Below are 23,641 nucleotides of genomic sequence, written 5' to 3' on the forward strand. Positions count from 1 at the left end.
TATCTATCTATCTATCTATCTATCTATCTATCTATCTATCTATCTATGGAGTGGGTAGAGCACTGGTCACTTAACCCCTGTTTGTCTCAGTTTTCTCATCTGTAAAATGGATAATAGCACCTACCTCTCATGGTTGTTGTAAGGATCAAGTAAGTACTTTGCATAGTGCCTGGCACATGCTAATTGCTATATTAGTGTTAATATTATTAATCATTATATGATGGATGTTATGAAAGCAAAAACTACAGGATTTGACTACTGAATTGCTATGGGTGTAGGGTGAGAAAGAATGTGGAGTCAAGGGTGACACCTATGTTAGGAACCATGGGGACTTGTCTTCATGCTAACATTGTAAGTATCTTGGCTGGCAAATTTTTTTCTAAAATGATCTCTAGGAAATTCCGTTTTAGACATAGGTATATATATAGTATTTGTGTATGTGTGTGTGTGTGTGTATAAATACATATATATATATATATGCTTAGTGACTCCTTCATGATGATAACAATGGTGCAATTAATCTAGATCACTCACATTAGAAGTTTTGAAAATACTATGTTCAAATAATTTAGCATGTAAAGTTTTTCTACATGGAAAAATCTTACAATGCACATTTTTATATTAGATGTATAGAAACTTTTACAACCAGTTATTTTATTTTATCTGCTTAGGTTGGTATCTCATGCATGCTACCCACTTTTTAAGGACCAAATCTTCAGCAACAATGGATGTGACATGGCAAGTCGATCTGATGGACGGGGAAAAAGGCATGCCACAAAACCATGCCCAAACAACATAGAGAAATCTAATAGAATATACCAGTGCTCTCCTCCATATAGAGTTTCTTCCAATGTAAGTAAAAATTAGTACTATAACAAATTTATTTAGACTGATAAAACTCAATGTGCCCTGATACCATGAACATTTAGAACAAGATAAAGGGCAAGCTTCCAGTTAAAAGTAAATCATATGCTAATAGTACAAGTACAAAATTTCCTGTTCATGTGTGCTTTCTTCTCATCAAATTCTGCTCTGGTTAGTCAGCCTGGACATACATTTCCAGGTATAGCATTTTGCCTCCTGCCATGATTCTAGAAAAAAATTATCCCCCATATCTGGAATATATATACCTTATTCATATAATAGAATATTTACCTTCCTATAAGTTATATCTCAACTGCCATCTTTTATTTGAATATTTTCCCAGTTAACTCTCTCCTTTAAATTACTTTGTATTAATTACATATGTAAACTTGTGTATGGATATGTATTTATGTATGTTATATCTATTATAACACATGCTTATTTCTTCTAATAAAAAGTAAGCCCTTTGAGGGCAGGGATACTTTCTTGGTATTCCTAGCATCTTCACAAGGTATCCATTAAATTTGGTGCATGATCATTCCTCATCCCTTCTTGACCCTTCTGAAGTATTTTATACTGTTGAGCAATTTCTCATTAGTACTCTATTTCTGTCTGTGACACTGTTCCTTACTGGTTGTTCTGGCTGTGGGTTGCTTCTGGAATATTTTCCTCCTTTTTCATTTCTAGGGATCATTTCTTCTTACACTGTGCACTTTTTAAGCCATCTCATTCACTCGTGGTTTCACTAAATATTCTCAAATCTACACATCTAATCTTGAACTTTTTCACATGAGCTTACCTGGAAGTAGCAGCTAATCCTTATAGCTTCCACAATAACTATCTTCTTTTTCAATACCCTAAAAACCATGCTAGTATACAATACCAGAAATAGTGGAAATGAAATCACAGAAAGAAAACTGGATTCAAATTTGGCCTCTGCTACTAAATAGCTAGCTAGGTGATCCTAGAGAAGTCACTTATTCAGAATCTTGATTTTCTCCTCTGCAAAATTGAGAATGCAAATAAAATATGTGGAAGTGCTCTTAAACTATGAAGACTGACATAAATATAAGTTTTAACTATGCCATACAAGTGTAAATTACATTATAGAGTACAGAGGCAATGTTGGAGAGAATGAGGTAGATGAGATCAAATCCTTTCAGTAGAGGTTCTAGCTATGTGACTTGGGTAAATCATTTAAGTTCTCTGAATGTCAGTTTTCTCATTTAGATAATGGGCATCCTGGTATCAGCAGTACTTCTCTTTAAAAAAAATAATTAATTATTTTTTCTTGTTTTCAACATTCATTTCCACAAGATTTTGAGTTACAAGTTTTCTACCCATCTTTCCCATACTCCCTACTCCAAAATAGCAATCCTATTGAATAACACTCCCCCCAATCTGTTCTCTCTTATATCGTCTGCCATCACCCCCTTAACTTTCTAGTAGGGCAAGATGGATTTCTATACCTCAGTGCCTGTATATCTTATTTCCCAGTTGCATGTAAAAAACAAAAAACTTTTTTTTAAACATTTGTTTTCAAAACTTTGAGTTTCAGATATTTTTTCCCTTTTTTCCTCCTCACCTGCCCCCAACTGAGAAGATAAGCAATTCAATATAGGCTGTACATGTGCAGTTACCTGAATCATTTCCATAGTAGTTATATTGTGAAAAACTAAATATATTTCCCTCCATCCTATCCCAACGCCCACTTATTCTATTTTCTCCTTTGACCCTATCCCTTTTCAAAAATGTTTGCTTCTAACTACCCTCTCCCCTAATCTGCCCTCCGTTCTATCATCCCCCCCTCCTATCCCTTACCCCCCTCCCTATTTTCCTGTACGGTAAGATACCCAATTGGATGTGTATGTTATTCCCTCCTTAAGACAAATTCAATGAGAATAAAGTTGTTCCATTCTCTTTCACCTTCCTTCTCTTCCCCTCCATTGTAAAAGTTTTCTCTTGCTTCTTTTATATGAAATAATTTACATTAATCTATCTCTCCCTTTTTCCTTCTCCCAACAAATTACTCTCTCACCTCTTAATTTTATTTTTTTAGATGTCATCCCTTTATATTCAACTCATCCAGTGCCCTATGTCTATGAATACATGAACATACATATGCCCACACTCACATATATATATTTATATACACATATACCCTCCTATACATATATATGTATACATATATACACATATATATTCCCTTCACCTGTCCTCATACTGAGAAAAGTCTCATGAGTTGAAATCATCATTTTTTCCATGTAGGAGTGTAAATAGCTCAACTTTAATAAGTTCCTTATGATTTCTTTTTCCTGTTTACCTTCTCATGCTTCTCTTGCTTCTTGTATTTCAAAGTCAAATTTTCTGTTCAGCTCTGGTTTTTCATCAAGAATGCTTGAAATCCTCTATTTCATTGAATGACCATATTTTCCCCTGTAGCATTATACTCAGTTTTGCTGGGTAGGTTATTCTTGGTTTTAGTCCTAGCTCCTTTGACCTCTGGAATATGATATTCTAAGCCCTTCTATCCCTCAATGTAGAAGCTGCTAGGTCTTGTGCTATCCTGATTGTGTTTCCACAATACTCAAATTGTTTCTTCCTGACTGCTTGCAATATTTTCTCCTTGACCTGGGTACACTGGAATTTGGCTATAATATTTCTAGGCGTTTTCTTTTTTTTTGGACCTTTTTCAAGAGGCAAGTGGTGAATTCTTTCCATTTCTATTTTGCCCTCTTGTTCTAGAATATCAGGGCAATTTTGCTTGATAATTTCTTTTTTGTTGTTAAAATTTTGTTTATTTTTAGTTTACAACATTCATTTCCACAAGATTCAGTTACAAATTTTCTCCCCATCTTTCCCCTACCCACCACCCCAGAACAGCAATCCCACTGAATACCCCCTCCTCCAATCTGCTCTCTTCTACATCTTCCCCCATTCCCTCTCCAACTTTCCAGTAGGGCAAACTGGATTTCCATACCCCAGTGCCTGTATATCTTATTTCCCAGTGTATGAAAAAAGGATAATTTTTTTTAAACATTTGATTTTAAAACTTTGAATTCCAGATTCTTTCCCTTCTTCTCCCTCTCCTCCCACCCCCCAACCTTACTGGGAAGATAAGCAATTCAATATAGGTTTGTACATGTGTAGTTATGCAAAACATTTCCATAGTGGATATATTGTGAAAGACTGACTACATTTCCCTCCATTCTATCCTGCCCCCCACTTGTTCTATTCTCTCTTCGACCCTGTCCCTTTTCAAAAGTGTGTGCTTCTACCTACCCTCTCCCCACAATCTGACCTCCCTTCTATAACGCCGCTCTTATCCCTTTCTCCCCTACTTTCCAATAGGGTAAGATACCCAGTTTAGTATTTATGTTATTCCCTCCTTAAGCCAAATTCAATGAGAGTAAGGTTGACCCATTCCCATTTGCCTTCCTGTTCTTCCCCTCCATTGTAAGTTTTCCTTTGCCTCTTTTATATGAGATAATTAACCCTATTCTATATCTCCCTATCTCCTCTCATTATATTCCTCTCTCACCGCTTAAAATTTTAAAATATCATCCCTTCCTATTCAGTTGATCCAGTGCCCTCTGTCTATGTATACATGTACACATACACTCACATATGTATTCACATGTACATATAACCTCCTATATAAACATATATATCTATGTATACAAACACACACATATATGTATATATATGTGTATATATGTATATATACACATTTATATTCCCTTCAACTATCCTCATACTGAGAAAAGTTTCATAAGTTACAATTATTGTTTTTCCATGTAGAAATGTTAATAGTTCAACTCTGATAAGTTCCTTATGATTTCTTTTCCCTGTTGAGCTCCCCATGCTCCTCTTCCTTCTTGTATATGAATGTCAAATTTTCATTTCAACTTTTTTTCATCAAGAATGCTTTAAAGTCCTCCATTTCATTGAATGACCATATTTTCCCCTGAAACATTACACTCAGTTTTGCTGTGTAGGTGATTCTTGGTTTTAACCCTAGCTCCTTCAACCTCCGGAATATCATATTCCAAGCCCTTTGATCCTTTAATGTAGAAGCTGCTAGATCTTGAGTTATCCTGATTGTGTTTCCACAATATTCAAATTGTTTCTTCTTGGTTGCTTGTAATATTTTGTCCTTGATCAGGGAACTCTGGAACCTGGCTATAATATTCCTAGGAGTTTTCTTCTTGGGATCTTTTTCAAGAGGTGATTGGTGGATTCCTTCAACCTCTATTTTGCCCTCTGGTTCTAAAACACCAGGGCAATTTTCCTTGAAAATTTATTGAAGGATGATTTCTAGATTCTTTTTTTTTTTATCATGGCTTCCAGGTATTCCAATAATTTTAAAATTGTCTCTCCTGGATGTATTTTCCAGGTCAGTGGTTTTTCCAGTGAGATATATTTCTCATTGCTTTCCATTTTTTTCATTTGTTTGGATCTGATTAATAGTATCTTGATTTCTCATAAAGTCATTAGCTTCCAATTGCTCCATTCTAATTTTGAAGGGGTTATTCTCTTCAGTGAGTTTTTGAAATTTATTTTCCTTCTGGAAAATTTGGCTTTTTGGACCTCTTTTGCCATTTGAGTTAGTCTATTTTTAAGCTGTTTTTTCTTCAGTCAGGTTGCTGACTTTCATTTCATGATTTTCTTCCATCATTTTCATTTCTCTTCCCAATTTTTCCTTCCATTATCTTACTTGGCTTTCAAAATCCTTCTTGAGATCCTCTATGGCCTTTAACAATTCATATTTTTCTTGGAAGCTTTTGGTACAGCAGTTCTGACTTCATGGTCTTCCTCCTGTTTCATGCTTTGATATTTTTTGTCCCCATAAAAGGAATCTAAGGTTTGACTGCTGTGCTCACTTTGCTTCCTTTACTTGCTCATGTTGCCACTCAATTACTTAACTTTTGACCTTTTTGCCACAGTAGAATTCTGCTTCTAGAAAGGACAGCTTTGTCCCAAATCACTGAGTTTTTCTTAGCTGCCAGAGAGCTATTAGTTGGCTGCCCTCTCTGAAGCCTCCACAAGCTCCAGCCTGATTACATACCCTAGGATCTCCGCTCAAGACAGTGATCCAGATCCAAGTAGGTTAAAGCAATAGCAATTTCCCCTCTGAATGGTAACTTGTTTCCCCTACAATGTGCAAGTCAGGAGTTCTGAAGCAGTCGCACAGTGGTGGCTTCATGGCCACAGCACCTCCACCCTTTCTAGCCTTCACACCCCAGGGGTAGAGGCCAGACTGAACTCTTGGTCTCCCTGTTCCCAAAGTCCATACTGACCTTTTACTTTGCCTTTGGCATTTATGGGTTGATAATTCTGGAAACCCCCACCACTGCTAGTGATCCATTCTCCTGAAGTACGCTCCAGTTACTGTTGGTTGGGGCCACCCTGAGGCTAAAACCACCAGCTCACATGTTGGGCTCTGTTCACAGCATACTGTGATAGATCCTTCTTGCCAGCCTCCTGGGCTGCCTTCAGCAGGCGATTTGTTTCTCTCTCTTACTTTGTGGATTCTGTAACTCTATAGTTTGTTAAGTCATATTTTATAGGTATTTGAGGTCGTTATGGAGGGAGCTCATGTAGTTTTCCTGCTTTTACATCGCCATCTTGGCTCTGCCCCTTGATAATTTCTTGAAAGATGGTGTTTAGACTCTTTTTTTGATCATGGCTTTCAGGTAGTCCAATAATTTTTAAATGATCTCTCCTGGATCTATTTTCCAGGTCAGTGGTTTTTCCAATGAGATATTTCACATTGCCTTCTATTTTTTCATTTGTTTGGATTTTTTATAGTATAGTTTTATAGTATCTTGATTTCTCATGAAGTCATTTGCTTTCAATTGCTCCAATCTAATTTTGAAGGAGTTATTCTCTTTAGTGAGTTTTTGAAATTCCTTTTCCATCTGGCAAATTTGGCTTTTTAAGGCATTCTTTTCCTCATTGGCTTTTTGGGCCTCTTTTGCCATTTGAGTTAGTCTATTTTTAAGGTGTTATTTTCTTCAGTATATTTTTGGATCTCCTTTAGCAGGCTGTTGATTTGCTTTTCCTGATTTTCTTGCATCATTCTCATTTCTCTTCTCTTCCTCCACTTCTCTTACTTGATTTTCAAAATCCTTCTTGAACTTCTCCATGGCCTGTAGCTACTTCATATTTTTCTCGGAGGCTTTTGATGCAGGAGTTTTGATTTTGCTGTCTTCCTCCCACTACATGCCTTTATCCTTTTTGTCCCCAAAAAATGATTCTATGGTCTTTTTGTGCTTCCTCTCCTTGTTCATATTGCCAGACAATGACTTTAGAGCTCTTTGCCACAGTAGAACTCTGCTTCCAGGATGGAGAAAGCTTTGCCCAAATTGCTGAGGTTTCCACAGCTTCCAGAACTATTGGGGGGGTACCCTCTCTACAGCCCCCACAAGCTCTGGAACACCGGCCAAACACCCTACGACCACCACCCAAGACTGCAATCCAGATCCAAGGAGGTTAAACAAGTGTGATTACCCTCTGAAAGGTCACTTGGTTCCCCTATGATCTGCAGGCCAGGAACTCCTGAGGCAGCCATGCAATGGCAGCTGCACAGCCGCCATGCCTCCTCCACATCTCACCCAGAGGCAGGAGCCAGACCATGTCCCTTGCCCTGTTCCAACAGAGTTCCACACTGACCTTTTACTTTCTCTTTGACATTTATGGGTTGAGAAGTCTGGAAACTGCCACAGCTACTGGTCATTTACTCTCCTGAATTCTGCTCTTGCTGCAGCTGCTCTGATCCAGAACTGGGGCCAGAACTGCTTGGCTCCCAGCTCAGTGCAATAAACCCTTCCTGTTCGCCTGCCAGGCTTCCTTCAGTGGGAGATTTGTTTCTCTCTGTCACTTTGTGGGTTCCTTAGCTCTAAAGTTTGTGTAGGCTCATTTTTTACATGTATTGGAAGTGACTGGATTGGGAGCTCACACCAAGTTTATGCTTCTACTCCTCCATCTTGGCTCTGCCCCCCCTCCAGCAGTACTTCTCTTTTTGATGCTACTGTGAAACTCAAGTGAGAAAAATTACTTGAAAATTTTAAAGCTCCACATAAATGTTAATTACTGTAATTTTAAAAGTAGACATACAGTTTACTAGAAAGTAATCTGTGACTGACTTTGTCATCATAAAGAAAGGGAGAAAATGAAGTTAAGAGATATTTAGCTTGGTAAAACATACTGTAAGCTAATTTCCATTGCTTTCTTCTTTCTTGACCAAAATTATTTATTATATCCCCTTTCTATTTCCAGACTACTTATCAGTAAATTTAATATTAATGTGATTCAGTTCCTTGAGTGTTAGAGCTACTTGTTCATTGTGGGACAAAGAATGCAATTTTTGTCTTAACTGTAAAATTAATGTTTGGAGGAAGAATAAAAATTATGATTCTTTGTATAAAACTACAATTACTGAAGAAGTAAAAGGGACTACAAATGACTACAGGTCATTTAGTATTTTTATCTGTTTGCTAGGTCATAGTAACCAGAAAGTTCATCTTGTGAATTTTAAAACCATCTTCCTGGTGAGAAGCATTACTCTTCTTATCTGTGATGGACTTCTGACTGAATACCTAATTTATAAAATCTTCATAGGTATTAATCATTGCATGCCTCAAGGTTATTATTGATGAAAATGTGAGATGCTTCTCAATAGCAGAGCACAACTTCACAGTCATACAATTAAGTGAGCCATAAAGGAACAACTGAAAGATTCCAGTATTTATTGTTGATTAAAAACAGACAAAAAAAAAAAGAACATTTGACTCTGTGGAGTTTATTGAAATCTTCAAGATTTTCATCAAATATGTTTCCTCCCACACATTTGTTAAGATTATACAACATTCCCTTGGAGATATGACCTTGAGTGATGCTGAATAGTAATGAATCATGGAACACAATGATATCAGAAGAAAAAAAGCATTACAAGTCACCTACAGGTCAAGGGAAAGATATATGGTGGGTGTATGTATTATACAAACAATAACTTTGACATGAGAAGGAAAGAGAAAGATGCTTTAGAGGAATATATATGTGAGTGGACACACACATAATACACACGTACACATGCACATGTGTGTGTACATGAACATACATGTGTCCCCATAACCCCACTCTCATATATGTATATGTATTTATATGCACGTATACACATATACAAATATACCCACATGTATATATGTATAGGCGTGTGGTATGTATATATGTACATATACACATATATGTATATACTCATACATATAATTGGGCTAGTCATGAAGTGAAAAGGAAGGAAAATAACTGAATTGCTCTACTGTTGCACTGGCATCTATAAAGTAATAAAAGAACCAGAGAAAGCCCTTTTGCATAATTCTTGATGGTGATTTGTACATATAGAGAAAGTAATTTTAGCTTACATTTACAAGTTGCTTTTGTTTTGCAAAGTACTTAATTTATTAGTTCTTCACAAGAATCCTGTGAAGTAGTTATTATTTTTAGCCTCGTTTTATAAATGAGGAGTGAGGATGAGAGCGGTAATGTGAATTGCTAATAATAAGTATCAGAGGCAGGATTCAAATTCAAATCTTCTCAACTTGGTCTAGCACTCTCTTCACTATACCACCTACTTCCTTATTAGAACAGTCTCACCAATGAGAAAATGTATTCATTGAAACATAAATGTAAATATGAATGTAAAAAAGATGGGTGTGTCTTGGGCTTGAAGGCTATACACAACTTTGTCTTCATGTATATTTTGTTTCTTCCTCTTGGAAGAGAATGAAAAGGTGTTTGAAAGGATTTATTAAAGGTCTTTTTCCAGGGAGACAAACTTGATGAGATGAGACTCAAAAATTCATCATTCTGGAGAGAGCATATCTTATTTAAACAGAAATAGGTAAAAAGTGAAAAGGTGATAGTTGGAGTATAAGTGCATATTAATTAGATATACTTATCGAGAGGAAATTCAGAAACCAAAATGGCAAATTGAGATTTAGACAATTTTAATGAAGATCAAGAGAGGCAGAGAGGGAACTAATATTGTCATTAGAGTGAAAAACAGATTACCTAGACATAAAGAGCAAATAGATAAAGAATTTGGGAAGAAAATAAAAAGCCTGGCATATAGCTGAAAGAAGAATCAAGAAGACCTGAATTCATATCCAGTTTGTATGTTGTCTTTCCCCATTAGATTGTAAGCCTCTTGATGGCAAGAGTTACCTTTCTTTTTCTTATTTGTATCCCCAGTGCATAATTTAGTGCTAGGTACATAGTCGGCACTTACATACACATATATGATAAAAATGAGAAAATAAATGACTAACAGATAGTTAAAACAAAGATATGAAGTGAGATGAGACATACCCACTCGTCTTTAATGCGTGCAAATAATTAGGCCCAAATGATCTATATACTAAGATACTGAAAGAAATGACAAATGTCATTAATGAACCAACTATCGTTAGTGATCTTTGAAAGAGAATGCAGCAGTTGAGATGCTACAAAATTTGAGAAAGAAAGGTAAATGTTCTGATTTTTTAAATGATTAGAAAATGGAATTTGTAAACTATAGACTAATAAACTTAATTCAATTCCACTGGAATTCTAGAACATACTATTAAAGAGACAGCTAGTAAATGTTTATTAAATGAGGTGATGATCAGAAAGAGCTAGTGTCATCATCAAGAATAGATCATATCACAATAAACTTTTTTTTTTTAATGACAGTTACTAGACAGGTAAGTGAGAAAATTCCTGTAGGTATAGTTTGCCTAGATTTTCAACAAAGCATTTGGTAAATTTTATCGTTCAACCAGCTTGAACCAGATAAAAACGTGGATTCCTAAACTGGTTGAATGATTGAAATTAAAGAATAGTTAATGTTTCAATGTCAACTTAGAGAAAAGTCTCTAGTAGATTTCTCCATGTCTCTGCACTTGATTTTATGCTGGTTGATATTCTTATTAATGCTTTAGATAAAGGCATAAATAGCATGCTTATCAAATTGGCAAGTGAAACATTGCCAGGAAAGACAGCTCATGCATTGAATGACAGAATTTTAACCTCAAAATTTTGTTAAGATTAGAACTTTAGGGGGCGGAGCCAAGATGGCGGAGTAGAAGCACGATCTTTCCCCCCTGCTTGGGGGACTTTAAACAAACTTTGGAGCTGCAGAACCCACAAAATGACACAGAGAAGCTAACCTCCCGCTGAGGACAGCCCAGCAGGCCGGCAGGAATCCATCCCAAAGCTCTGGTAGCTGTGAGTCCAGCCCCATGCCAAGGCTTTAGACCCAGGGCAGCCACTGGCCAGAGGGACTCCAGATCAGCAGCAGCTGTGGCCATTTCCAGATTTATCAACACATAGATGCGAGAGGACAAAGTGAGAGGTCAGTGCAATCTGGACTTTGGGACAAGTAAGTGGGAGTGCATGGCTTTTACCCCTGGGGCGAGAAGCCGCTGAGACGCCAGCACAGCCAGCCAGCGCCACGTGGCAGCTTCAGCTCCTGGCCTGCAGAGTGTAGGGGGACCAAGCACCAGTCTGAGGGGTAATCGCTCTTGCTTTAACCTGCCTGGATCTGGATTGCAGTCTAGGATGGAGGTCCTGGGGTGTGTGGCCAGCTTGCCAGAGTGTGTGAAGACCTCAGAGAGGGCACCCATCTAATACCTCCGGCAGCTGAGAAAACCCCAGCGTTTGCGACGAAAGCTCCCCTGTCTGGTGGCAGAGTCCTACTGTGGCAAAAAGCCCAAAAGTCAAGTAATTGAGTGGCAAAATGAGCAGGCAAAGGAAAAAAAGTAGACAGAAGATTCCAACATTAAACTCCTATTTTGGGGACAAAAAGGAGCAAAGCATGGAACAGGAGGAAAGCAGTGAAGTCAGAACTCCTGCACCAAAAGCTTCAAAGGAAAATACAAACTGGTTACAGACCATAGAGGACCTTAAGAAGCAGATAAGAGAAGTGGAGGAAAAATTGGGAAGAGTGCAAGAAAATTATGAAATGAGAGTCAACAGCCTGACTGAGGAAAATAATACCTTAAAAAACAGACTGACTCAAATAGCAAAGGAGCCTCAAAAAGGCAATGAGGAGAAGAATGCCTTAAAAAGCCAAATTTACCAGATGGAAAAAGAATCTCAAAAGCTCAATGAGGAGAATATTGCTTCAGAATTAGATTGGAGCAAATGGAAGCTAATGACTTTATGAGAAATCAAGATGCTGTTAAACAGATCCAAACACATGAAAGAATAGAAGGCAATGTGAAATATCTCATGGGAGAACTTTAGGAATAATTTAACAAGATGAAATTTGGAACAGCCAAGATAGTAGAGTAGAAGAAGTACAACTGAAACCTCCCAACCTTCTCCTGCAAATAAGTTTAAAATAATTGCCTCAACTCTAATTCCAAAGGGGAAGAGCCAACAAAAGGCTCAGATGAGGTAGTTTTCTAGCCCAAGACAACTTAGATCAGGAGAGTTTTCTGACACTGGCCTGTGGCCTGGCCTAGAGTTCATATGGTTGCAACACTGGATGGAGGCCTTGGTGACAACAGTAAAAGCAGCAGGAGCCATTTCAGGAGCTCTCAAGGCAGAGATTGTAAAAGAATTAGAGAATTGATGAGAGAAATCAGAGGAGAACCATGATCTAGCACTGGGCACAGGAGCAGATGCTATTTGGCAATTCCATTGTTTATACCTACTTCTGGGCCCCAGTTCCAGGGCAAAGAGGAATGTTTGAGGTAAAAGGAATGAGGGTTGAGAAGTAGAATTGCTTTCATCACAAGGGAGTAAGGGCCCTAAAAGAACAATATCTCATCCCAAGGGATAAGGGTCATTCAGGAATAATAGTGCTTGTGGATAAAAGGGTTCAGGACCCCTGAAAAACACTGCACTGTTGCTTGTACCTGTAAGAGATCTGGGGCCTTTCTTCGGAAAGGACCAGAGCAGTGACCACTCCTCTTTCCAGATCACACTGCCTTGGAAGAACCAAAAACTTTCAAGGGCTCAAACCTGAAGTATAGAAAAAGTTTTTCATAAAATACAACACCTATTTCAATTAAACACACACACACACACACACACACACACACACACACACACTAGAAAGTACAGAAATAAATGGCACTTTTCTTAAATTGGTAATTATTAACTATCTAAAACCAAGATCAAACATTATATATAATGAAAATGAACCGGAAACTTTCCCAATAGTATCAGGAGTGAAACAGGGATGTCTATCATTATCTCTATTATTCAATATTTTAGTAGAAATGCTAGCTATAGCAATAAGACAAGAAAAAGAAATTCAAGGATTACAAATAATTAGTGAGGTAACAAAGTCATAATTCTTTGAAGATGATATGACAGTATACTTGGAGAACCTTAGTAATCAACTAATATGAAAAAATGAACAATTTAGTGAAGTCACAGGATATAAAATAAAACCATATCAACTATCCACATTTCTGTGTATTACCAACAAAGTCCAGCTGCAAGATAGAGAAAGAGAAATTCCATTTAAAATAACTATAGACAATATGAAACACTTGGGAGTCTACCTGCCAAGCAAACCCAGGAATTATATGAACACAATTATAAAATTATTTTCACACAAGTTAAAACAGATCTAAACAACTGGAGAAAAATTAATTGCTCACAGGTAGCTGAGTAAATATAATAAAATTTCAATTCTAAGTGAATTTACTTATTCAGTGTCATACCAAACTACTAAAGAATTATTTTATGGAGCTGGATAAATAATAACAAAATTCATCTAGAAGAATAAAAGACCAAAAATATTTAAGGAATCAATAAAAATTATGATGAAATGCAATCTACTGGTAAATAGTGGAAAAGAGTGTTAGATCAGTGAACAAGTGTACATGATAAACACTAGTCAATGACCATTGAAATTTAGTGTATGATAAAGCAAAGATCTAAGCTTTGGTGGCAAGAACTCACCATTTGATGAAAATTTCTGGGAAAATTAGAAAGCATTTTTTTTGGCAGAAACTATGGGAAAATCAGCATATCACACTACCTCTCAAAATAAGGTCTAGATGGATAAATGATGCAGATATAAAGAGGGATATTATAAGTAAATTAGGGGAGTATAGAAAATTTTACCTGTTAAATCTATAGATAAGAGAATAGTTTATGTCCAAACAAGAAATGGAAAGAATTATAAGGAATAAAATTGATAATATTAATTACATAAAATTTTTTTTAAATTTCCAATGCAGCCGAAATTAGAAGGAAAGCAGGAAACTGTGGAAAACATTTTTATAGCAAGTTTCTCTGACAAAGGCCTCATTTCTCAAATATTAGGGAAACAAGACTCAGTTATAAAAATAAGAACCATTCCATAGTTTATAAATGGTCAAAAGATATGAACAGGCACTTTTCAGAAAAAGAAATAACAGCTTTGAATAGACACATAAACATGTTTTAAATTATTATTGATTAGAGAACTACAAATTAAAACAAGCCTGAAATGGCACATTATACCTGTTTAATTGACTAGCATGACAGAAAAAGAAAATTTAAAATATTGGAAGGGGATTGTGGATGAATAGGTACACGTATACACTATTGGTAGACTTGTGAAATGTTTCAATCGTCTTGGAGAATAATTTGGAACTCTGTCCAAAGGATTATAAATCTGTGTATATCCTTTTACTCATAAATGCTACTACTAAGTCTATATCCCAAAGAGATCAAAGACAGGAACTTATTGTACAAAAATATTTATAGCAGCTCTTTTTGTAGTGCCAAATAATTGGATTTTGAGGGGATGCCCATTGATTGGGGAAGGGATAAATATGTTTTGGCATATGATTGCAATGGAAGGCAATTGTGCTATAAGAAATGACAAGCAGGATGGTTAAAGAAGGCATATATGGACTGCTTCCAAGTGAACTGAGCAGAACGAGGATTGCAATGTGCACAGTGACAGCAATATTGCAATGATGATCAACTATGAAAGGCTTAGCTATGATCAAAACAAGGATCCAAAACAATTCCAAAAGACTGATGATAAAAAATGCTATCTACCCCCAGAGAGAGAATTGATGAACTCTGTGTGCAGATTGATTCATATTTTTCCACTTTATTTTTCTTGCTCTTTTTGTAGCATGGCTAATATGGAAATATATTTTGCTTGATTTCACATATATAATTGCTATCATATTGCTTGTTCTCTAAATGGATGGGGAAAGGATCGGAAGAACAGAGAAAAAATGGAACTCAAGATTAAAAAAGAATGTTAAAAACAAAGTGAATTAATGAATAAAATTATATTTGATAGACATAAGTAGAAATCTTACATTTGACATCCATGTCAAATAAGACTCATGAGTTAAAAATAAATGAGAAGGCACGGTTATGTGGTTCATCTGAGAAAAATACCTACAAGATTTAGGGGACTGGAAGCTCAATATCTGTCAAAAACCCTTAATAAATGATTACTGAATGAACTGAATAAATGAATCAATGAAGATAAGGTTACATTTGCCTTCACTAAGAGAGGGTTAATATATCAAGACACAGTATGGTGATAGTAGAGTCCTGTTTTGCCTCTTCCTTGGTCTGATTGCATCTCAAGCATCGTGTTGAGCTCTGGGCATCACATTTAGAAACTATATTGATAGATTAGAGAGTGTTCAGCAAATAGCAACCAGGATGTTGAGAAGTCTTTAGTTTATGCCAATGAAAACCTGTTGATGCAATGTGAGATGTTAGAATTGGAGAAAAGAACTTAGGGAAGATGTGATGACTATTTTCTATTATTTGGAAGGGCTCTTTTTTGATAGAGAAATTGTAAGTATATATTCTGCTTGGCTCAAGAGGGCAAAGAATGAATGATGCTAACTAGTATTATTGACAAAGCACTGTATTTGAAATAGGAAGTCCTGGGTTCAAATCCTGTTTCTGTCACTTAAACCTATGTGACCTTGGGCAAGTCCACACACCTATTTCTTCATCTGGAAAATGGAGGGTGGGGAGTATGATCAAATTATCTCTAAAGTAAAACTCTAAGATTTAAATCTCATCTCCTTGGATCCTATGAATTTCCAGAGACAAATTAAATCTTGATATAAGGAAAATGCCTCCTAACAATTAGTGCTATCCTGGAGGAATAGATTGCCTTGGGAGGTTATGAACCTTACCTCTCTGAAAATCTTTAAACAAAACTTGGATGATCATGTCTAGGTATGATATTAGTAGTAATAACTGATGTTTATATAATACTTTAAAGTTTGTAAAATGTTTTACACACAGTATTTCATTAGAGGATTTCTGTTCATTTAGGGATTAGACTACATCCATTCCTACTCTAAGATTCTGATAATTTGATTTCCAAAGCATGTTCAATTATAAAGAGTTGGTAAAGAAAATCAACCTCTCTCTGATTTACTGTGTGCAACAAGACCTAGCAGAATTTCTATAGCAAATAGTTTTCAGTGGCAACAATGTTGACTTTTACATTCTTATTTCCTTCTAGGAAACTGAAATAATGAAAGAAATCATGCAGAATGGGCCAGTCCAAGGTTAGTGATGAAAACAAAGAATAATATGGTATATTTGTTTCTTGTGTGTAAGAGCATGTTTATCATGTTAAGATCTTTATAGGAGAAAAGATTTTAACTTTTAAATGTGCAGTGGGGTTCTATAGTTCTAGAAATAGTATTTGTATGAATTGTACTCAGTGCAATAACAAAGGTTGTGCTCATTTAGAAAAAATGTTATCAACAATTATTATGTTTGCAAAGTTGCCTCATTTGCCTATTACCCTGGGCTAACTCCTCAATTTCCCTCTCTCCAGTTCCTATGGCATTTGCTGTTTTAATTTGATTCCCAACAAAGAACTCTTTCTTTAGTTTTACAGTTTTCCTTTTTAAGATTTCTTATCCTTTGATAGATACCTCCCTTTCTGAACCTTCCCTGAATTTCTATTTATTGATAAATTTTGACATAACAGATATTCACCAAAGATATTGAACACACACATTCTTTATCAAACACAACTCATTGGCAGGAAGAATTGTTTAATTCTTTGTGTCCCCAGGGCCTAGGGCAGGGCCTGGAACATAAAAGACACATAATAAATGCTTGTTGTTTGTTTGATTGATTTGGTTAATAATTATTCTATCCACCTCCCTATTCTTAAATTCTGAGTCATTCCCCAACTCCTCGGAAGAATAATTTACTAGAATCCACGTTCATCACTAGAAAAGATACTTCAATGATAAAATAAATAATAGCAAACAATTTCTTAACACTACATTTGACATCATAGTGAAGGAGAAAGAGGTACATTAATTAGTAGGCATTGGATAGTTTTAATGGCAAACATAGCTTGGAGAATTAAATCCTTATTATGACTGTAAAAAGGCTCTATACAGAAGAAAACTCTCCTTGCCAGCTAACCTACTAATTCTTGGCAAAGTTAGCTCAATGAATGTAGAGTATAAATGATCCCTCCTTGCTTTGACTGATGCCATGCACTACAGTGAGTCTCCAAAGAAATTTTCTCCTTGACTTCCAGGAGAATGAAACTGAGTTAAGCTTATCATAAAGGGGGAAAAGTATATCTAATTTTGAATATGATTAGAGTAACAGAGGCCTCATTATGCTAAACTGAATTGATGATTGTTAAAAAAAAAAATAATATGTAAAGCTTAGTCATTTTTAAAAAAATCTTTTTAAAAAATCTCACCCAGACATGAAATTTAGCTGCTATTCAGATTGGCTGGATATCCTGCTGATTGACATGAGAGCTTTGTTCTACTCCATTTCTTACCTGGGCAGGACTACCTTCAGACAAGGGCAATCTAAGGATTACCTTAGACAAGCAGGTGGTCCCATATCAAACTTAGTGTGGACACTGGATCAGCATATTTCATTGGAGCTTAGAACTCCTGAGCTCAAAAGAGCCACCACATACATATGTTATACTAGAATAAACTAAGTGTTTTATGCACATACATATATGTAATATGCATATACATGCATATATATGCTAATAAAGAAACATAACTGCTTCATCAAGATTCAAACTGTGTCGGACAAAATAAAACACTTACCCAAAGAAAGTCTGAAGCAAGCTTGCCCTGAACAGGGAAATTTAATTGATCAAAAAATCACCCCAGGGAGGGGGTCCTTCATGAATGAAATCTGAGTTGAAGGAAGCTGCTGAGGCGTGTAGGGAATGGCTTTTTAAACCCTGAACCAGTAGGATCAGTTTTCTCTCTCTGTTCCCATTGGATGAGGGGAGGGTTCACAATCTTAATCTGGGAATAGTGCAGAGGAGGAGGGGGAGGGGGAGGAGCTTGGACAATCCTGCCTCCTATTGGCGAGGGGGCAGGATCCTTCGACTGGCGGGGTCATTTCTCATCCTCATTGGTGAGGAGATGTGGACAGCAGTTCGACGCCTAAATTGAGGAGGCCAAAAGCACTGTTCCTTTAGCCATTATTCTCTTCTCTCATTGGCTGAGAGATGAGTTCACTTTTTGAGACTATTCTTCTCTCCCATTGGTTGGGAAGCAAGAGTTAGCTGCCCCTCTTCTTGCTGCCTAGTGTCACACGCGTCTTGAGACAATTGGTAGGTAGAGTAAAAAGACTAGAACTTTTGTCCCTGGGAGACAAGGGGTTTTACCGAGAATCTTTCTTAAGGAGAGAGATACCAGAAAAAAGGAGGACAAGGAAGGGAAGAGGGGGGTCCCAGGTTTTGTACTTCTTCTGGAGAAGCCAGGACGCTGTTTCTGGGAAGTCTTCACCAGACACATTTCACTCAAAACTCAGATTGGTGGATTCTGATTAAGCCATTCTACCAAGTAATTGGTCATTGTCAATTAGTCAATCAAAAAATTAGCTAGCTCCTACTATCGACCACGTAATGTATTAGTCTCTAGAGATGGAAATATAAATCTCCCGGAGTGTATATTTTAGTAAGAGAGACCTCATGCATAAATACACATGTATAAATTTATAAGTAAATATATAAATAAACATACATACGATAAAATTTCTGAACTTAACCAGATGGGGAGGATTAGGGGGAAAAAAAAAACAAGCAAATTCCTGTAGGAGGTTGTGTTTGAAAAGAACTTTTAAGGAAATTAACCACTGTGAGAGGCAGAGGTGAAGAGGAAATACAATCTAGAAATGAATGCCTAGCAGATAGTTAAGAGATGTCTAGAATACAAAAAGAAGAGATTGAAGCTGCATAGAATGATAATTAAATACTAGAGACCTAATGAATTCACAAAGAGAATATATTGAGAAGAAAGAGAACGGGAACTGGAGTAGAGCCTGGGGGGGGGGGGGGGGGGGGGGGAAGGGGGGACACAAACACTATTAGCAATGATTTTGATTATAAGTCAGCAATGGATACTGAGAAAGACTAGTAAGACTCATGGAGAGAAGAATAAAAAGAGAAAAATGGCTGGAAAACCATGAAAGTGTCTCTAATAGACCATGGTCAATAGGGACCAAGCTTGTAGGAGATCATGAAGAATGAGGACTGAGAAAAATCCATAGGATCTAATCACACACACACACATTTAGGTCTAATGGTAGCCAGAGAAAAATAAATTTACATGATAAGTTTATTATATATTTTAAAAGAATAGTAAGTTGTAAAAAAAAAATTTGCAGTTTCATGTACAATTTATTTTACTGTTATTACTTGTTTTACAGGGCTGCAAGGTGGCACAGTGAATAGAGCACTGACCCTGGAGTCAGGAGGACCTGAGTTCAAATTTGGTCTTAGACACTTGACACACTTACTAGCCCTGTGACTTTGGGCAAGTCACTTAACCCCAATTGCCCTCAAAAAAGGAAAAAAAAATGCTTGTTTTATTCCATAAATTAAAAATAATATAAGTGAAAAACTAAAAAAAAAAAAAGTAATCTGAAACTTTGGAGAAAGAAATTTCAGTGGCTTGATGAGGTCTAAAATCAGACTGCAAAGGTTTGAGGAGTATGAGGAATCAATTAGCCTAAACATCACTTTTCTAGGAAGCTGCTGTGAAAAGAAGGCAAGATATAGGATGAGAACTAGGTTTTAAAAGGAGAAGGGAGAACTGCATATTTTCCTATTATTAAAGTCTAGGGACTGGACCTGTGGGTTTCCTGGTACAGGGAAGTTCCCAGCGGCAGCTCAATCTACCAATGTAGAGTTACATCTCTTTAACATCTAGTCTCAGAGAGGTGCTTGGGACATTAAGAGATCAAGTGACTTTCCAATGTACCACACAGGTAGTACATGTCAGAGATAGGCTTTGATCCTCAATCTTCTTGACTCCAAGACTGAGTCTTTCTCCACCATATTATACTGTTCCTTTCATTACATGTTTTAAATAGTCAATTCCATACAGATTGCAATCACCAAATGTTTAGATTCAGTTTTGTTCAGAATATTTCATAAAATCCATTGAAGTTACACATAAATTAGAAAAAAAAGGTAATCTGAAATTCTATGTGTAATGAAGTTTTTTTTTTTAAGCAATTGGAGTTAAGTAACTTGCTCAAGGTTACACTGCCAGTTATTTTGTGTGGGTGCCAAGTATTTGAGGACAGAACCCATCCTGGGTCTCCCCACACTGGTGCTCTTACTCACTGTGCCACCTGGCCGCCCCAGTTTTTTTTTTTTTAATACACAACTTATAGATTAATTTTACAAGTAGGAAAATTTTCTCAGAGATGTTGACTGACTTGCCTAAGGTCATATAAGTTTAAAGTCATACAGTAGCAAAATTTGGACTTTGACCCAGATCCCCTGGTCCCATGTATTCTTCACTTGCCAACTTAGACCAGTCAGAAAACTTTACAGAGACCTTTGGATTTCATTCGGGGCCATGAGCAAACTATCTTTGCAGAAATCTTTGTCTTTACAAAAGACCTCCTTTTACTTGGTGTAGAAGATTGGAGATACATGACTCTTAAATTAGCTGTTCTGGTATGACGCTTGCATATCTCTAGGACAGGAGTTTCTTAACCATTTTTTTTTTCAGAGATGCCTCTTTGACTGTCAGGGCAAGCTTATGGACCCTTCTCAAAATAATGTTTTAATTGTCTAAAATAAAATTGAAGGATTGCAAAGGAAACCAATTATATCCAAATAGAAAAAAAAATTAAACAACAATCAATTCAAGGTCCTCCAGTTAAAGAATTCTGCTCTAGGTGATAGTTCTTTAGACAAACAGGAGAACATGTACCATTCATGATGTTTACAAAAAGAGGTGAGTCATAAGAGCTGAAGGACTGACTATTTCTATAGAACAGAAAAGCTTTTGGCAATATCTGCACATTTTTGTAAATGGATAAAGTGCTGGTTGACTCATTCTGCTGGAGATGCAATCTGATTGTCTGTTTGTTATGCTTGGGCCAATGTACAGCCAATTTTCCCCCTTCAGTGGAACAAGAGGATATGAAAAGCAAGATAGTTCTGAATAAATAATAAATAATAACACGCATTCTTCTACATTCTTCACTATTTCCGAGAATCACCTTTCATATTCTACAAAATTTAAAAGAGGTAGAGATAATATGAAGGAGACAAAAGCAAAATCCTGTAGGCACTACAGTACCTTAAACTTTTTCAGTCTTACGCATGTGTGGTTAATAGAAGATAAAGGAGAATTGTCTTCCTTTGAGACTATATGAGTGTTATCAGAAAAAAAAGTTATGGAAGAGAGGCATATCTAAAATGGAATGCTTATTACATTGCTGCACTAACACAGTTCCAGGAATGATTATATAACCAGCATTATTTTTCTCTTTGCTCTTTCTTTCAAATCTAGATTGATCTAGGCTGTTATATGGAAGAAGGATTAGCCTTATTCTACTTGGCCCCCAGAGGGCAGAACTAGGAGCAATGTGTGGACATTATAGAGAGTTAGCTCTTGACTCAACATAAGAAAAGTTTCCTAGTAAATAACACTATCTGAAAGTGTAGTTTTCTGCCTAGGGAGAGAGTGGGTTCTTTATTATTAATGGTCCTCAGGCAGAGGCTGGGTCATCATTTGTTGGCATACTACAGTAGGGACACTTTTATTCTAAGGTACAGCTTCATGGATCCAGATGGCTCTGGAGGAGAAAGTGAGGCTTGTGACCTCCTGCAGCCCTCACTCACTCAAATCAAAGTCAACTGCAAGTCATGTCATCATTTACCTGATAACCGTGGTGTTCTTTGAAAACAAAGCACAAATACAATAGCTTCAAGATTGGATTCCAATATATGAGCTCACAGGTCCCTTCCAAATATCAAATTCTTTGGTGCCATGGTGCTAAATTAGGACTGTAGAATAATAGTTTTTTTTTTAATTTTTTGGTCTTTATAAATTTTTTTGTTTACTTTTAGTTTTAGAGTAATAGTTTTAGAGCTGGAAAAATAGCCTTAGAAATCATCTAGTTGACCTTGGGCAAGTCACTTAACCCCAATTGCCCTGCCTTTCCCCTCCAAAAAGCAAAAAAAAAAATCATCTAGTTAGTTTAGTGTCCTCATTTTGTAGAGGAGGAAACTGAGACCTAGAGAACTAGAATGTCTTGCCCAAAGTTAGGCAGGGAGTAATTGCCAGAGCTAGGATTTTTAACATGGGCCTTCTTACTTCAAATCAAATAAAATGTTTAAATTTTATTTTTAATTTATGGAACAAAACAAGCATTTTTATAACAGTAAAATAAAAAGGATGATTGTACATAAAATTGCAAATCTGCTATGCACAACTTGCTGTTGCATTCAAATATACAGCAAAATTATCATGAAAATTTCTTTTTTTCTTCATTCTTTTGCAGTGTTCTTTGTATCATACCGCACTTGTTATCCCAAAATTGATTTAATTGTTTTAGTATGAGACCTTATAGGGAAGTTAAGTGAAGCAGTGGATAGAGCACTGGGGTTGGAATTAGGAGGACTCGTCTTTCTGACTTCAAATCTGGCCTTGTATTACTAGCCGTGTGACCCTGGGCAAATCACTTGACCCTGTTTGCCTCCTTAGTAATTAAAAATAGTAATTAGTTCCTCATTAGTAAAATGATCTGGAAAAGGAAATGACAAATCAATCTAGTACCTTTGTGAAGAAAACCCCAAATGAGGTTATAAAGAATTGGATACAATTGAAAAATGACTGAACAATAGCACCAAGGTCTTATACAGTGACTTAAAAATGCAGTCTGGTTTATAAAAAAGTAATAGCCAATACTTACATTGGGATATAATGTTCCCAAAGTAATCACACAGACACACACACACACACACATACATACACATGTATAATCCCACTGGATTCTTAAAACAACCCTTGGATGAGGAAACTGAATCAGGTTAAGAGACTTGTCCATGATCACATAGTTAGTAAGTGTTTGTGGTAAAATTCAAACTCAGGTCTTTCAGACTCAAAAATCTCACAATCTATCCATTAGGCCAAGAGTGTTGTGTTTGCATTCAGTAGATTTGGGTTGAATTCCTGCCCCTGACACTTAACTCTTCAGTACTTCCAAGATCATAGTCTTTCATATCCTATAGAACTTAAATTTTTTTTTGGAGGGGGGAAGGCAGGGCAATTGGGGTTAAGTGACTTGCCCAAGGTCGAATGGCTAATAAGTATTAAGTGTCTGAGGCTGGATTTGAACTCAGATCCTCCTGACTCCAGGGCCATCCTATAGAATTTAAAAGAAGTAGAGGTAATAGGAAAGAGACAAAAGCAAAATCCTTTAGGCACTACAGTATTGTAAATTCTCAAGGGAGATAGTGGGTTAATCCTGTGTGTGCTAA

The 23,641-nt window shown here is 36.5% G+C and overlaps 1 protein-coding gene across 2 annotated transcripts in view; it reads left to right on the top strand.

The window, feature by feature from the left end:
* TINAG (tubulointerstitial nephritis antigen) overlaps positions 1-23,641 on the top strand; it is a 213,661-nt gene that overhangs the window by 89,275 nt on the left and 100,745 nt on the right. For both annotated transcript variants that reach the window (XM_069070639.1, XM_069070640.1), the window contains exons 7-8: positions 672-852; positions 16,367-16,412. In XM_069070639.1, coding sequence (XP_068926740.1) covers positions 672-852; positions 16,367-16,412 — 227 coding nt within the window. The remainder of the gene's footprint in view (positions 1-671; positions 853-16,366; positions 16,413-23,641) is intronic.

Source organism: Petaurus breviceps, unplaced genomic scaffold (genome assembly GCF_028583685.1).
Source record: "Petaurus breviceps papuanus isolate PSGF00001 unplaced genomic scaffold, PetGlider_PUasm1.0 90822, whole genome shotgun sequence".
Classification (NCBI taxonomy): domain Eukaryota; kingdom Metazoa; phylum Chordata; class Mammalia; order Diprotodontia; family Petauridae; genus Petaurus; species Petaurus breviceps.